Source organism: Macrotis lagotis, chromosome 5 (assembly GCF_037893015.1).
Source record: "Macrotis lagotis isolate mMagLag1 chromosome 5, bilby.v1.9.chrom.fasta, whole genome shotgun sequence".
Lineage (NCBI taxonomy): Eukaryota > Metazoa > Chordata > Mammalia > Peramelemorphia > Peramelidae > Macrotis > Macrotis lagotis.
In genome coordinates, this window is record NC_133662.1 from 227,545,629 (window position 1) to 227,558,218 (window position 12,590).

General features: G+C 46.2%; 2 protein-coding genes across 3 annotated transcripts; one reads left to right on the forward strand and one right to left on the reverse strand.

Annotated features, from left to right (window-relative positions):
• The first annotated feature begins 335 nt into the window (after positions 1 to 335).
• Positions 336 to 6,714, forward strand: LOC141488526 (gonadotropin-releasing hormone II receptor-like). 2 transcript variants are annotated; one of them, XM_074188650.1, is made up of 3 exons: positions 336 to 940; positions 4,246 to 4,456; positions 5,008 to 6,714. In XM_074188650.1, the coding sequence occupies exons 1-3, from the start codon at positions 440 to 442 to the stop codon at positions 5,418 to 5,420; spliced, it is 1,125 nt and encodes a 374-aa protein (XP_074044751.1). In that variant the 5' UTR covers positions 336 to 439; the 3' UTR covers positions 5,421 to 6,714. The 2 variants fall into 2 exon arrangements, 1 of the variants encoding a protein (XP_074044751.1); XR_012468719.1 differs by lacking the exon at positions 336 to 940 and having other exon boundaries at positions 4,368 to 4,456; positions 4,944 to 5,088.
• On the reverse strand, positions 5,790 to 7,472 carry RBM8A (RNA binding motif protein 8A). Its single transcript, XM_074188648.1, has 6 exons — positions 7,149 to 7,472; positions 6,947 to 7,006; positions 6,790 to 6,867; positions 6,559 to 6,695; positions 6,109 to 6,245; positions 5,790 to 5,990 (listed from the first exon to the last, which is right to left on the reverse strand). The coding sequence occupies exons 1-6, from the start codon at positions 7,213 to 7,215 to the stop codon at positions 5,945 to 5,947; spliced, it is 525 nt and encodes a 174-aa protein (XP_074044749.1). The 5' UTR covers positions 7,216 to 7,472; the 3' UTR covers positions 5,790 to 5,944.
• Between the last annotated feature and the right edge of the window lie 5,118 nt (positions 7,473 to 12,590).

Consider the following 12,590-nt stretch of genomic DNA (forward strand, 5'->3'; position numbering starts at 1 on the left):
GGGAGCGAAGCGGCGCGCGGAGGCCCCGCCCCTCGGAGCGGCGAGCCGGGCCCGGCCCCGCGGCCCCGCGGCCCCACCGGCGCCCCGGCTTGTCCCGGAGGGGCGGGCGCGGCGGGGGCCTCGGGCATGGCCGGGAGCGCCCCGCGCCCCAGGGGCGGGAATGCGGCGCGGCCGGGGCCGGGGGGCGGGGCGGGGGCGGGGCCGGGCCGCAGGGGGCGGGGCGGGGGCGGGGCCGGGCCCAGGGGGCGGGGCCGCGGGGAGCCCAGGCCGAGCCGCCGCCGCAGTGACCTCCAGTTGCGGCCGCCGCGCTGCGGGCACCGGGCCGCGATGGGGAGGGGTCCCGAGCCCGGCCCCCGGAGCCCGGCAGGAGCCGCGCCGGCCCCGGGCCCGGCCGGGGAGAGGATGGGCCGCCCGAGCCGGCCGCCCCCCGCCCGCAGCCATGCCCGCCGGCAATGACACGGGCCGGAGCTCCTGGCGGGCGGAGGAGGCCTGGGCGGGCGCGGGGGAGGAGCCCGCCCTGCCCACCTTCTCCACCGCCGCCAAGGTCCGGGTGGCCCTGACCGCCGCCCTCTTCCTGTCGTCGGCCGCGGGGAACCTGGCCGTGCTGTGGGCGGTGACGCGGCCCCGGCCCGGGCGGCCCCGGCCGTCCCCGGTGCGCCGGCTCTTTGGCCACCTGGCCGCCGCGGACCTGCTGGTGACCTTCGTGGTCATGCCGCTGGACGCCGCCTGGAACGCCACGGTGCAGTGGCTGGCCGGGGACGCGGCCTGCCGGGCGCTCATGTTCCTGAAGCTGCTGGCCATGTACGCGGCCGCCTTTCTGCCCGTGGTCATTGGCCTGGACCGCCAGGCGGCCGTGCTCCATCCTCTTGGACCCCGAGGGGGTGGGCGCAAGCTGCTGGGAACGGCCTGGGGGCTTAGTTTTCTGCTCGCCCTGCCCCAGGTGAGTGACCCCGGGACAGCCAGGCCGAGGCGCCCGGCCCTCTCCCGCCCTGGCCCCTGGCCCCTGCGGACAGGGTCTCCGGATCCCGCCCTCCTCCCTTCCTTCACATACAATTTGCAGAACACTGAACCGCCGAGTTGCCCCCACAGGCCCGTCTACTCTCCTGCTTTTCTGTGAGACACCCCTCACTTTCCAGTGGGTCCCCCAGCTTCGGGTTGATTCTTCTCAGTTTCCCTCCAATTCTACCCGTGAAGGACGGAAGGCCCGGGGCGGGGGTGACCTTCGTAGGCCAGAACAAGCAAGGGGAGGGAAGTGCCCTGAAACCTAGGCTGCGGAGGGAGGGTGCCCAGCCGAACCCCTAAATCGGACCGGGAGCTGTACAAGGTTAGGAAAAAAGAAAACTCCGCGGGGGAAAAAAGTACTTTTTTTTTTTTTTTTTTTTTTACCAAAGCAAACAAACAAAACCGGGGGATACTGCCGCTTCTATTTTTTTGTTTGTGGATAGACTAGAAAAATATTAGGATTCTTCGTCTTGGAAAGAGTCTAAAAAAACTTGTTTATTTCCAAGTGCAGCCTTTTATATACCTCTCATTTGAGTCTCACTGCAGCAATGAGTTAGTGCTTTTAATGTTTAAAGAAAAAAGATTGCTGAATGACTTCCCATTTTACAAGAGGGGAAATTAAGGCTTAGAAATATTGATTTTCCCCTAGTTCAGACAGCCAATAAATGAAAAGCCTGAACTAGAGTTCAAGTTTTCTGGCTCTAAATTAGTGCTGTTTTTATGGTAATAAAGGGATTTAAATCTACAAAACCATTAAAAGTCCCCAATTTTCACAATACAGAAGCTAGGTGGCACCTCTTAGAGCTAGAGGATGTATAGGAATCCTGAAAGCAAACCTAATTATGATTAAGACAAATATTTTACCCAATGTAACCAACATTCCAAGTAACTCATCCTTAACTGTAAAGAAACCTATTGCTACCACAAAGAGGGAGGAGTTACACTAATGTTTTTCTAATTTTATAGAAAGTCAACATGAGTTTTGCACTGTATTTCAATATCAAATTAATAATGATGACTTGGAATAGTAGGAAATTTATTTTGCAAAAGGGGATGTGTTGGGGCAGTTAGGTGGTGCAGAGGTGCAGCACTTGACCCTGGAGTCAGGAAGACCTGAGTTCAAATGTGGCCTCAGCTGTCACTTAACCCCATTGCCTTGCCAAAAAAAAAGGGGGGATGTGTTGCTAGTTCCAAAGTAACTAGGGTAAATTTTAATTTTTGACTATAACATTTTTAATAGATATTTTTCTTAATAAAATTTGACATTTTTAAAATGTGTTGGTGTTTTAGAGTTTAATATATGTGTAAGACTTTTAAACTGATTAGATTGCTTGCTTACATTTATTAAGTTTCTAGCTGTCTGAAACTTTTAGGAGAGATTTTTCAGCAAAGGGGATTATACATCTATTGAAAGATTTCTTCTAACTTGCTCTGACTTTGGCTAAGTCAATTTACTTTCAGGTCTGAATTGCTTTCTCTATAAAATGAAGGGCTTGGACTAGATGGTCTCTAATCCCTTCCAGCTCTAGGATCATATGAATCTTTTATTACTCGGAGAAAAAGAGGGGCGGCTAGGTGGGAAAATGGATAGAGCACTGGCCTTGGAGTCAGGAGTACCTGGGTTCAAATCAGGCCTCAGACACTTAATAATTATCTAGCTGTGTGGCCTTGGGCAAGTCACTTAACCCCATTGCCTTGAAAACCCTAAAAAGAAAAAAAAGAAAAGTTTGGGATAATTGTGAGTAAATTTAAGTACTATAGATCACTTGGAGCCTTTTTCTACTTTTAGAATGTGGAGAAGGGTTTTGAGATTCCTGGTCATTTGAGGCCACTCAGATTTGCACCAAATACTGGTATTTCCACATGCTGACCCACAGCTAATATCTGTAAAACTTGTGGTCTTTCATTCTCAGTTTATAGAAGAGTTCCCAGGTCATTTGACTCCATTGTCTTCTCCCTCCCTAGTCTTGTCTTCTTTCAAGGTTATTTCTGAGCATTAGAAGGCAGAATAAAAAGCAACACCCGGGAAAAAAGAACCCCTTTTAATTCTAAGTTTCATTAGTTTTGTTTTTTGCATTATTATAATTTGATCCCTAGAACTGTCCTGTTAAAGCCCAGGTTTTGACTGATCACTTGCAGGTCTTTGAGACCAGCCCTTGGTTTTCTTCTCAAGTCTGCCATTGAGCTTAAGACATATCAAGTACCTCAGAGTTGTTCTGAAGGAAGTAATTTGGTGGACATCTATCAATTTACCTTCCTCAAAACCCTGAGCTAGGTAGTACATGTTTTACTCGCATTTTACATTCAACTATGAGAAGTTTTGAGCTGTCTGAAGGTTTATTTGGTCAAGAAGGAAATAAGCCCACACACTTTACAAATATCTTTTGAATTTCTGACATCAACCCTGGAAGATGGGTTGATTTTATCCTTATTTTACATCTGAGGAAACTGAGTCAGTTTAAGTGACTTGCCCAGGGTCAATTATGCCTGAGGCTGGGTCAGTATTTGATTACACTTGCCTAATTTGTGGAAATAGAGACTGGAAGTACTTTTACATATTGCTGCTACTTTATCCCCAATCAAGTCCAAATGGATCAAAGTTCCAAGCAACTGGGAACATTTCAACTAGACAATGATTCTTGCCATTTCTTTCTCCCCTTTCTGCTGAAATTCTACCTCCAAGCCTAACTTACCTATTCATTTTGAATAAGTAATTTTACATTCATTGCTAGAAACAGCCAACAGTCCAGCAATTTTCAACCAAAAATATGCCAATGGACCAACACAGCATTTTTAAAAAAATGTCAATTTTTATTAATTCTTCCAGTAGTTATAATACATAAGTTCTCAAAGAACATCTTGTTGAACAGATTGACTGCTTTAAGTGGGTTTCTGAACACCCCATTACACAATATATTTTTGTTCAAACAGAATTTATCTTGTCCACACATAGCAAGTAATAGCACCATGGGTTGTTGGCTAGATGGCTAAAAAGAAAAAAACTCTCCTCGAAGGTAATGTTTCACTAAAAGGAAATTCAGTTAAATTTGTGGACACACAACAAGCCTTTAAATGGATGTTTATGCTTCAGCTAGTTTTCTGATAGTTGGTATCATGGATATACAATTTCCCTAATATGGCCCTGTTAACATCCCTGTATGGAAGGGGAGAGGGAGTGGTAAGTGGGGAATATTATGACATAAGAAGGTGGAAGTCTTTGTGTTATACTCCACCCCACTCCAGCTGTTCCTGTTTCATACTGTTCGCCGTGCTGGCCCAGTCCCCTTCATTCAGTGTGTCACCAAAGGAAGCTTCAAGGCCCGATGGCAAGAAATCGCCTATAACCTCTTCACCTTCTGTGGGCTCTTCCTGATACCTCTGATAGCCATGGCAATCTGCTATGGCCGAATTGTATTCAGTGTGTCCAGACACCGAGGAGGGAAGGGGGAGCATGGTGAGACTCCAATCCCTAGATGCTGATCCTCATTTCCCAATTCATAGCTTTAGTTCCAATTCTACCATGACAATCTCCTAATCTTTAGCCTATAGCAAGATCCTAATCACAACAGTATTCCTAAACTCCAGCCCATTGATATGGGGTAAATCACCAAGAGTCCAAACAGTCCTAATTATACCTGGTCATTCTTTAAAATCCAGGTCTATAGGTGGTGGTAGGTGTTACCTACTACCATCTCCTTTGGCCATGGGTCAAGATTGGAAAGGAGTGGGGCTAGCTAGTTTTATACTTTATAGCAGTACCCCATATTCTGGCCTGAAGTCCTTTCCCCAGCATGTCTCTCCTCCCTAAACCTCATATGGACAAGTGATTCAAACCCTGTCTGAGATGTGTTTGTGCATGTGTACAAGGATAATATAGTATTCATATGTGAGCTTCAAAACAAACTGCAATATACATCTACCCATCTCCCTCTCTCCATCAGCTTGCCTCATGCCTACCTAGTGTCGATAAAGGGAATTGACAATTATTCATCTCTGACTCCCCAGCCCCCGCTGGTCAGTTCGCTCTTCGTCGTTCCTTTGACAATCGCCCCCGTGTTCGGCTTCGGGCCCTTCGACTATCCCTCCTTGTCCTGCTGACCTTCGTTATCTGTTGGACACCCTACTACCTGCTGGGTCTGTGGTACTGGTTCTCTCCCAGCATGCTAAGCAATGTCCCTCCCAGTCTCAGCCACATTCTGTTCCTCTTCGGCCTCCTCAATGCTCCCCTGGACCCCTTACTCTATGGGGCCTTCACCCTTGGCTGTAGAAAAGGGCACCAGGAGCTTGGCACAGATTCTTCCCCAGGGAGAAGGAGCTCTTGGAGAGTCCCTCAACAAGTAGTTCAAGCACCAAGGCAGCTGGAACTGAGCACAGAGGGTAATGGGAAGACAGAAAAAATGGAGGAAACATCTCTATAACTTGCAAAGATGTCTTCCCAACTCTAGCCCCAAGCCTCCACCCACAAAGTATTAAAAAGGAAACTATTTTTCCAAATTCCCTATCTTGTCCCCTCCATCCATTCCCATTCCTCACCACCTACCCCTGGCCAAACAGAAAATATGGACAGCTCATGAGTCTCCAGGGGGTAAAGATTCTTCTTCCACCCCTAGTAAGGGAAAGAATAGGCACATTCTAGACTTCAATACTTAAGAACATTCTTGATATTTCCCTTAATGTTATATGTTTCACTCCCTTAAATAACAGATTTTCACTACTTAAAAAGGGTCAGAAAAAGCCAGGGTTACCCCCCCTCACTTTTTATCTGATATGTTTGATTCTCTCACATATAAAAAAGAAAGCTAAACTGTTTATTCACAATGCAAAAGAAGAAAACCAACACAAGGAGGTGGGAATTAAATCAGAGTCCTATCCCAGCCTTTTCCTACAAGACTGGATGTAGGTAAACTGATTCTCTGGAGAGAATGATGACTGAGCAGTGAGGTCAGCGCCGTCTCCGGTCTGGACTCCTGCTCCGTCTTCTGCCACCTCTGCCAAAAGAAGGAAGGAGGATAGTCTGTCAGGGTGACTAAGTCATGAACCAACTCTTGTTCTATATTCCTCATCTGTATACATCCAATTCACAGACCCTGGTTCTTTCCTCCTCACCTCCTTTTGCCTTTGGGTGGCCCCCGTACAAAACACCAGTCGACACTTATTGGCTGCCCCATCATATCTTGGCCATTGAGTCCCTCCATGGCAGCCTGGGCCTCCTTGTATGTCTCATACTCGACAAGCGTATACCCCTTGGGGAGAGGACAAAAGAAGAGAGCCCCATCCACAGTAAGCATAGCAACAAATCCCTCTGGCTGCTCCTTCTCAAACCTAAACTTAGATCGCACAGACAGATGCCAAGACCTGTAAGCATTCCCTTAATGAATGTGCAGCATGAATGTACCACCTCCGGCCGTGCTCCTGTTGTTTGTTACCATGTCCGCCTGCTGTGTGTGAAGCTGTCAAGTGTTGTGTCAATACTCGCCCCCACTCCGCAGCCCCCAAGCTCTGGCTGCCCCCCGCGATCCCCTCGGGGGGGGGGTCTGGCCCAAACCTGCCACCTACTTTGAGGTATCCCGTGCGCCGGTCCAGGTTGAGGTGGATGTTCTTGATCTCCCCGTACTCCGCAAACTTGTCGTGGATGTCTTCTTCCGTGGCCTCCTCGTGGACCCCGGTTACGAAGAGAATCCAGCCCTCCACGGCTGGGGGGGGCAGAGCAGGGGAGGGGAGGGGTCAGCCCGGGCCGGCTCCCCCGCCCCCCAGACCCCCGCCCCCCCCAGGCCGGCGGCCACTCACAGCGCTGCGGCCCGGGCTCGTCCCCGTCCTGCTCCACGCTGTCGTAATCCTCCCGCATTCGGGCCCGGGACCCTTCCTCTGTGAGGACGTGCACAGGGTCTCAGGGAGAGGCCCGGCCCGGCCCGGCCCCAGCCCCGCCGCCACCCCCGGGCCTCACCTGAGCCGAAGCCGCGGCCCTTGCGCTTCTTGGCCTTCTCCTTCAGTTTGTGAATACTCTCTGGGGGGAGGGGCGGCCGGGTCGGGGAGGGCCGGGGGCGCCCGCTCCGCGGCCCGGCCCTCCCGCCCCGCGCCAGGCCGCAGACCCGCCCCCACCCCAATCCGAAGCCCGGCCCCTCACGGCCCCCGCCCCCGCTCCGCACCGTCCCCATCCTCGTCCATGGCGAAGTCCTCGCCTCCGGCCTCGTGAAGGTCCAGCACGTCTGCCATCTTGCCCAGCTCCCCGGCTCCTCGGAGCGAGCCTGCGGCAAGGCACGGCGGGAAACAATGGCGGGGAAAAGAAACGCCCCACGAGGTGTTGTTGACCGCCCGGGCAGCCAATCAGGCGGCTCCACTCTGCGGCCTCCGGGCAGCCGGAGGGCGAGAGGCGGGATCTTAAGGCAGGGCGTCCCGGAAAGGAGGCCGGAGAGCCGGTCACGTGGCTGGGGCGGGGCCCGCGCCTGCGCCCTGCCCCCTCCCCGGCTCGGCGCCCGGTTGGGGACGCGCTCGCTCCGCTCACTTCCGGCGCTCCCGGAAGCGGCGGCCTCCGTCGCCTTCCCCGCGCTTCTTGGCGCGGGGGCGCTTTCCTGGCTGCGGGGCGGGAGAGGGCGCCACCTTCACCTCGGAGCCCGCCCGCCGGGCCTAGCGCGTTTGGGACGCCCGGGGAACACGAACTCCCCCCTCCTCGGAGAACGTGGGCACGCCTCCGCGGCCTCCGCTCCGCTTCTGCCTGCCTGGCGGGACCTGAAACCGGCAGCTTTCCATCCACCCCCCAAAAAGCTTGTGAAGGAAGCAAAGCCCCGGGACTCCCCCGGGTCGCCCGGGCCACACCAGACGCACACGGCCCCCTGGGGCGCCCCCAAGGCGCTGCCCCCAACGCCCCTTCCACGGCGGCGGGCGCCCCAGTGCGTGCCCCCCCACTCCTTTACTCCAGCTTTGCTTCCACCTAGTCTTTCCTATCAGGATTAATCTCCAGTCGCCTCTTTATTATCATTTTTTAGCCCATCTCTTCTTGTCTCAAGCCTCATCTTTGTCAACAAACCTAGTCAGGTCTCCTCTTACCACACAACTGCCGTCGGTCTCGCAGCTCTCAGGGCTGCCCCCCACTTTCTCTCGGAGCCTCCTAGCACCCTCATTTTGCAGCAAGGAAACAGCAGCCTGACTTTTGGCATGAAGTCGCCCCATCAAGCTCCTGGAATAGCTCTGTCTGTGATCACGAAGAAGTTGCCCGTGGACTTCTGGTCTCAACTCTGACCCTTCTTCTGCCTTTTCTCTGTGATCCGTGAGGCTTCACCCTTTCACCTCTTTGACATTCTCTTTTCCTGGGTCCTCATCCTTCACCTGGCATAAATGATCTATCTACACTCTTCCCTTGGGAACTTCATCCACTCCTCTGACTTCAAAGATATAACCATGCAGAGCCTCCCAAGCTATTTCCAACCTCTTTGCTAGATTATCTCCAATCCTGTTTTTCTAAGTTTTTAGTTGATATCTCCATCTGATCGATCCACTAAGTACAAATTAGGATGTGCAAAGTAGAATTCATCTCTTTATTCCCCAAACCTGACTTTTCATTTATTTCTTTTTAAAAAATATTTTTCCCAATCACATGTAAAGACTATTTTTAATATTCATCTTTTTTAAATTTTGAGTTCTAAACTCTTTCCTCCCTGAGACAGTATGCAGTTTGCTATTGTTATACTTGTGCAATCAAGTCAAACATGATTATTAGTCATGTTGTTAAAAACATAGATCCCCCCAACACACACACACACACACACACACACACACACACACACACACACACACACAGTGATTCCATTGTCTTTCTCTGGAGATGGATGATATTTTTCATCATAAGTCCTTTGTAATTGTCTTAGGTCATTGTATTACTGAAAGACACAGACTTCCCACCCAAAACAACACACGCAAAAAAGTGATTCCATTATTTCTCTGAAGGTGGTCAGCATCATAAGACCTTTGTAGCTAGCTGTCTTGGGTCATTGTATTACTGAAAAATAGCCAAGTCATTTACAACTGATCTTTGCTGTTACTGTGAACAATGTTCTGTTTCTATTCCCTTCACTTTGCATCACTTCATGCAAGTCCAGGTTTTTCTGAAATTATTCTGCTCTTCATTTCTTATATCACAACTGTGTTTCATTACTATCAAATACCACAACTTGTTCAACCATTTCCCAGTGGGGATTGATGGGCATCCTCTGGATTTTCAAGTCTTTGCTACCACAAAAAGAGCTGATATAATTTTGTATAAACTATGTCTTCCTCCACCCCGACCCCCTTTTAAAAACCTATTTGGGAGAAAGCAGATAGAAGACCAATGCTAGAGTCAGGAAGACCTGAGTTCCAGTTCACCTCAAACACTGAATACTTAGCTATGTGACCTTCAGCAAATCACTTAATCCCATTGCCTAGCAAAAAAAAAAAAACTATTTGGAATTCAGATCTAGTAATTGTACTGTGGGATCAAAGGCATAGCTCTTTTTTTTTTTCAAGCTCTTTGGACGTAGTTCCAAATTACTCTCCAGAATGGTTGGATTAGTTCATAACTTTGCCTACAATTCCCATATCCCGTCCAACATTCATTATTTTCCTCCTGTCATATTAGCCAATCTGCTAGATGTGAAATGGGACATGTGGTGAAAGGGTAGTATGTAAGGCTATTTTAATTTCCAGTTCTCTAATCAATAATGATTTAGATTACATGACTACATATAGCTTTGATTTTTTTGTGTGAAAATTTCCTTTTCATATCCTTTGACCATTTAGCATTTGGGTAATTACTTGTATTCTTATAAATTTGGATCAGTTCTCTATATATTTGAGAAATGACGCCTTTTTAGAGAAACTTTGTTAGAGAGCTTTCTGCTCTCTTTTTAGGTTGCATTAGTTTTGTGTAAAAACTTTTTATTATGATCAAAATTGTCCATTTTATATTTCATAATGCTCTCTCTCTCTTGTTTGGTCATAAATTCCTCTCTTCTCCATAGATCCTACAGGTAAAATTATTGATTGCTCTCCAAATTTGTTTATGGTATCAACCTTTATGTTATATCCTGAAATAAAAAGTTTTCAATTATTTCATCTAGTTTTTTAGTTGATTCTCCAGTATTTCCCAAGTGTACCTTTATGTCATCTGCAATGGTAATTTTCCTCTTTCAGTTTCTTTTTCATCTCATTGCTATAGCTAGCATTTCTAGTAGAATACTGAATAATAGTGGTAATAATGGGTATCCTTGTTTCATCCCTAATCTTATTGGGAAGGCCTAGCTTATCCATATTATATGCTTGCTGATCGTTTTAGATACTACTTATTTTAAGGAAAGTTCCATTTAGTTCCATATTCTCTAGTGCTTTTAATAAGATGTTGTATTTTGTCAGAAGCTTTTTCTTCATCTCTTGAGATAATTATGATTTGTTAGTTTTATTATTGATACAATCAGTTATGCTGATAGTTTTCCTAATGAAACAGTCTCGAATTTTTGATATAAATCCTACCTGGTCATATTATATGATTCTTGTGATAAATTCCTGTAATCTCCTTGCAAGTATTTAAAAATTTTTGCCTCATTACTCATTAGGAAAATTGGTCTATATTTTTCTTTGATTTTGCTCTTCCTCCTTGTGTTATCAGCATCATTTTTGGGTCATAAAGTCATTTTGTGGAACTCCTGTTTTTCCAAATAATTTACATAAAACTGAAATTGTTCTTTAAGTGTTTGGTAGAATTCACGTTTTTTTTCTTCTAGTTTTTGTGGGGCAATGGGGTTAAGTGGCTTGCCCAAGTGTCTGAGGCTGGATTTTAACTCCCTCTGACTCAGTTAGATTGGGAATTCATTTGGACCTAGGGATATTTTTCTTAGGCAGCTCATTGATGACTTCTTTTTCTAAACGGGGTTACTTTAGTATTTTATATTATCTTGTTAGTCTGAGCAATTTATATATTTATAAATATACATTTCACTTAGATTGTCAGATTGGCATATAATTGGACAAAATAGCTCCTAATAATTGCTTTAATTTCCTTTTTTCATTATTGTAATCCTAGCTCCCTTGCCTTCCCATTTTTGACACTGGTAATTTGTTTTTTTTTAAATACTTTTTTAAAAATCAAATTAGCCACTGAATAATATCCCCTCCCCTATAGAATCAGCTCCTACTTCTATTATTTCAATGGTTTTCTTACCTTCAATTTTATTCATGTCTCCTTTGATTTTCAGAATTTTCAACTTGGTGTTTAAATAGGGATTTTTAATTTGTGCCTTTTCTAGCACAGTTCAAATTTTATTGACATGTTGAGATATAAATTTTCTCCTAAGTACTATTTTGATTGCATTCCATAAATTTTAGTATGTTGTCTCATTGTTTTCATTTCTCTTGAAATTCTTTCCATGATTTGATTTTTTGACCCATTCATTCTTGAGGACTAAATTATTTAGGTTCCAATTAATTTTAAATCTTTCCATGGCCCTTTATTGAATATAGTATTTATTGGATTTTGATCTAAAAAAGGACACATTTAATATTTTTACCTTTCTGCATTTGTTTGGGAAGTTTTTGTGCTCAAATACATTCTATTCTAGTAGGGGACTTCAGTATTTGCTGCTCCAGAATTTGTTTTGAGGCATATTTTATAGCTGTTTGGAGGTGAATTTGGAAGAGTTAAGGCAAGTTTCTTTTTATTCTACCATCTTGGCTCTGCCTCCTTTATTTCTCTTGAAGTCATTACCATATATATTCCCACAGTTACCCAAGATGGTAATTTTGTAGTCGTCTGAATTTTCCCTTTTCATCATCCTATACAACTAATAATGTTTAAAAGTCTTCTCATTTTAAAACTGCAATAGCTCTTACAAACCTCCCTGCCCTTCAGTTCCTACAACTTCTCTCATCTGGGCCCTGCTCTTCCCCCATCTAGACTATTTTATTAAAATATTATTAAAGTCAGGGCAGTTAGGTGGCACAGTGGATAGAGCACCTACCCTGGAGTCAGGAGGACATGATTTCAAATCCAGCCTCAGATACATAATAATTGTCTAGCTGTGTGACCTTGTCACTTAACCCCATTGCCTTAAATAAAATTTAATAAAAATACATTAAAGTCTTCCCTGACTCCAGCCTATACACCTCTCTAGTCTAACCTTCAGAAAACTGCCAGAGTTTCTATACACTATTATCATGACTATAAAAATCTTCAATGGCCTTTCATTGCCTACTGAATAGATATAAAACAAATAAATTCTGGCTTTTATCTTTCCACAATTTGGCTCCAACACACCTCTCTGCTTCTGTAATTCCTCTCAATGGCCTCTTGTGTTCCAAAATAGACAACTCTTCATTGACTTTTCCACCATCCCACATACTTGTAATGACCAAAAGCTCATCTTTAAATACTGAAGTCCCTTACTTTGCTTTAATGTACAAATGCTGTTTCTTCTATGCATTCTTCTTTCCACACATCCCCATATGATTTAAATCTTGAGTCAAACTTTGCCTGTACCTTTTTATTTCTCTCATTCTCTCCAATTATAGAGGTTCCTATCCTTCTTTTAGACTGTAAGCTTCTTGAGTAGCATATGTCATCT

What these genes read in the sequence shown, in the direction of transcription:
- RBM8A (XM_074188648.1), bottom strand. Translation starts at nt 7,215, where the DNA reads ATGGCAGACGTGCTGGACCTTCACGAGGCCGGAGGCGAGGACTTCGCC. An exon ending in GGGCCGCGGCTTCGGCTCAG is followed by an intron (nt 6,868 to 6,946) that starts GTGAGGCCCGGG and finishes ACGTCCTCACAG; the next exon opens with AGGAAGGGTCCCGGGCCCGA. An exon ending in GGCGCACGGGATACCTCAAA is followed by an intron (nt 6,246 to 6,558) that starts GTAGGTGGCAGG and finishes CCTCTCCCCAAG; the next exon opens with GGGTATACGCTTGTCGAGTA.
- LOC141488526 (XM_074188650.1), top strand. Translation starts at nt 440, where the DNA reads ATGCCCGCCGGCAATGACACGGGCCGGAGCTCCTGGCGGGCGGAGGAG. An exon ending in TTCTGCTCGCCCTGCCCCAG is followed by an intron (nt 941 to 4,245) that starts GTGAGTGACCCC and finishes ACCCCACTCCAG; the next exon opens with CTGTTCCTGTTTCATACTGT. An exon ending in AGGAGGGAAGGGGGAGCATG is followed by an intron (nt 4,457 to 5,007) that starts GTGAGACTCCAA and finishes CTGACTCCCCAG; the next exon opens with CCCCCGCTGGTCAGTTCGCT.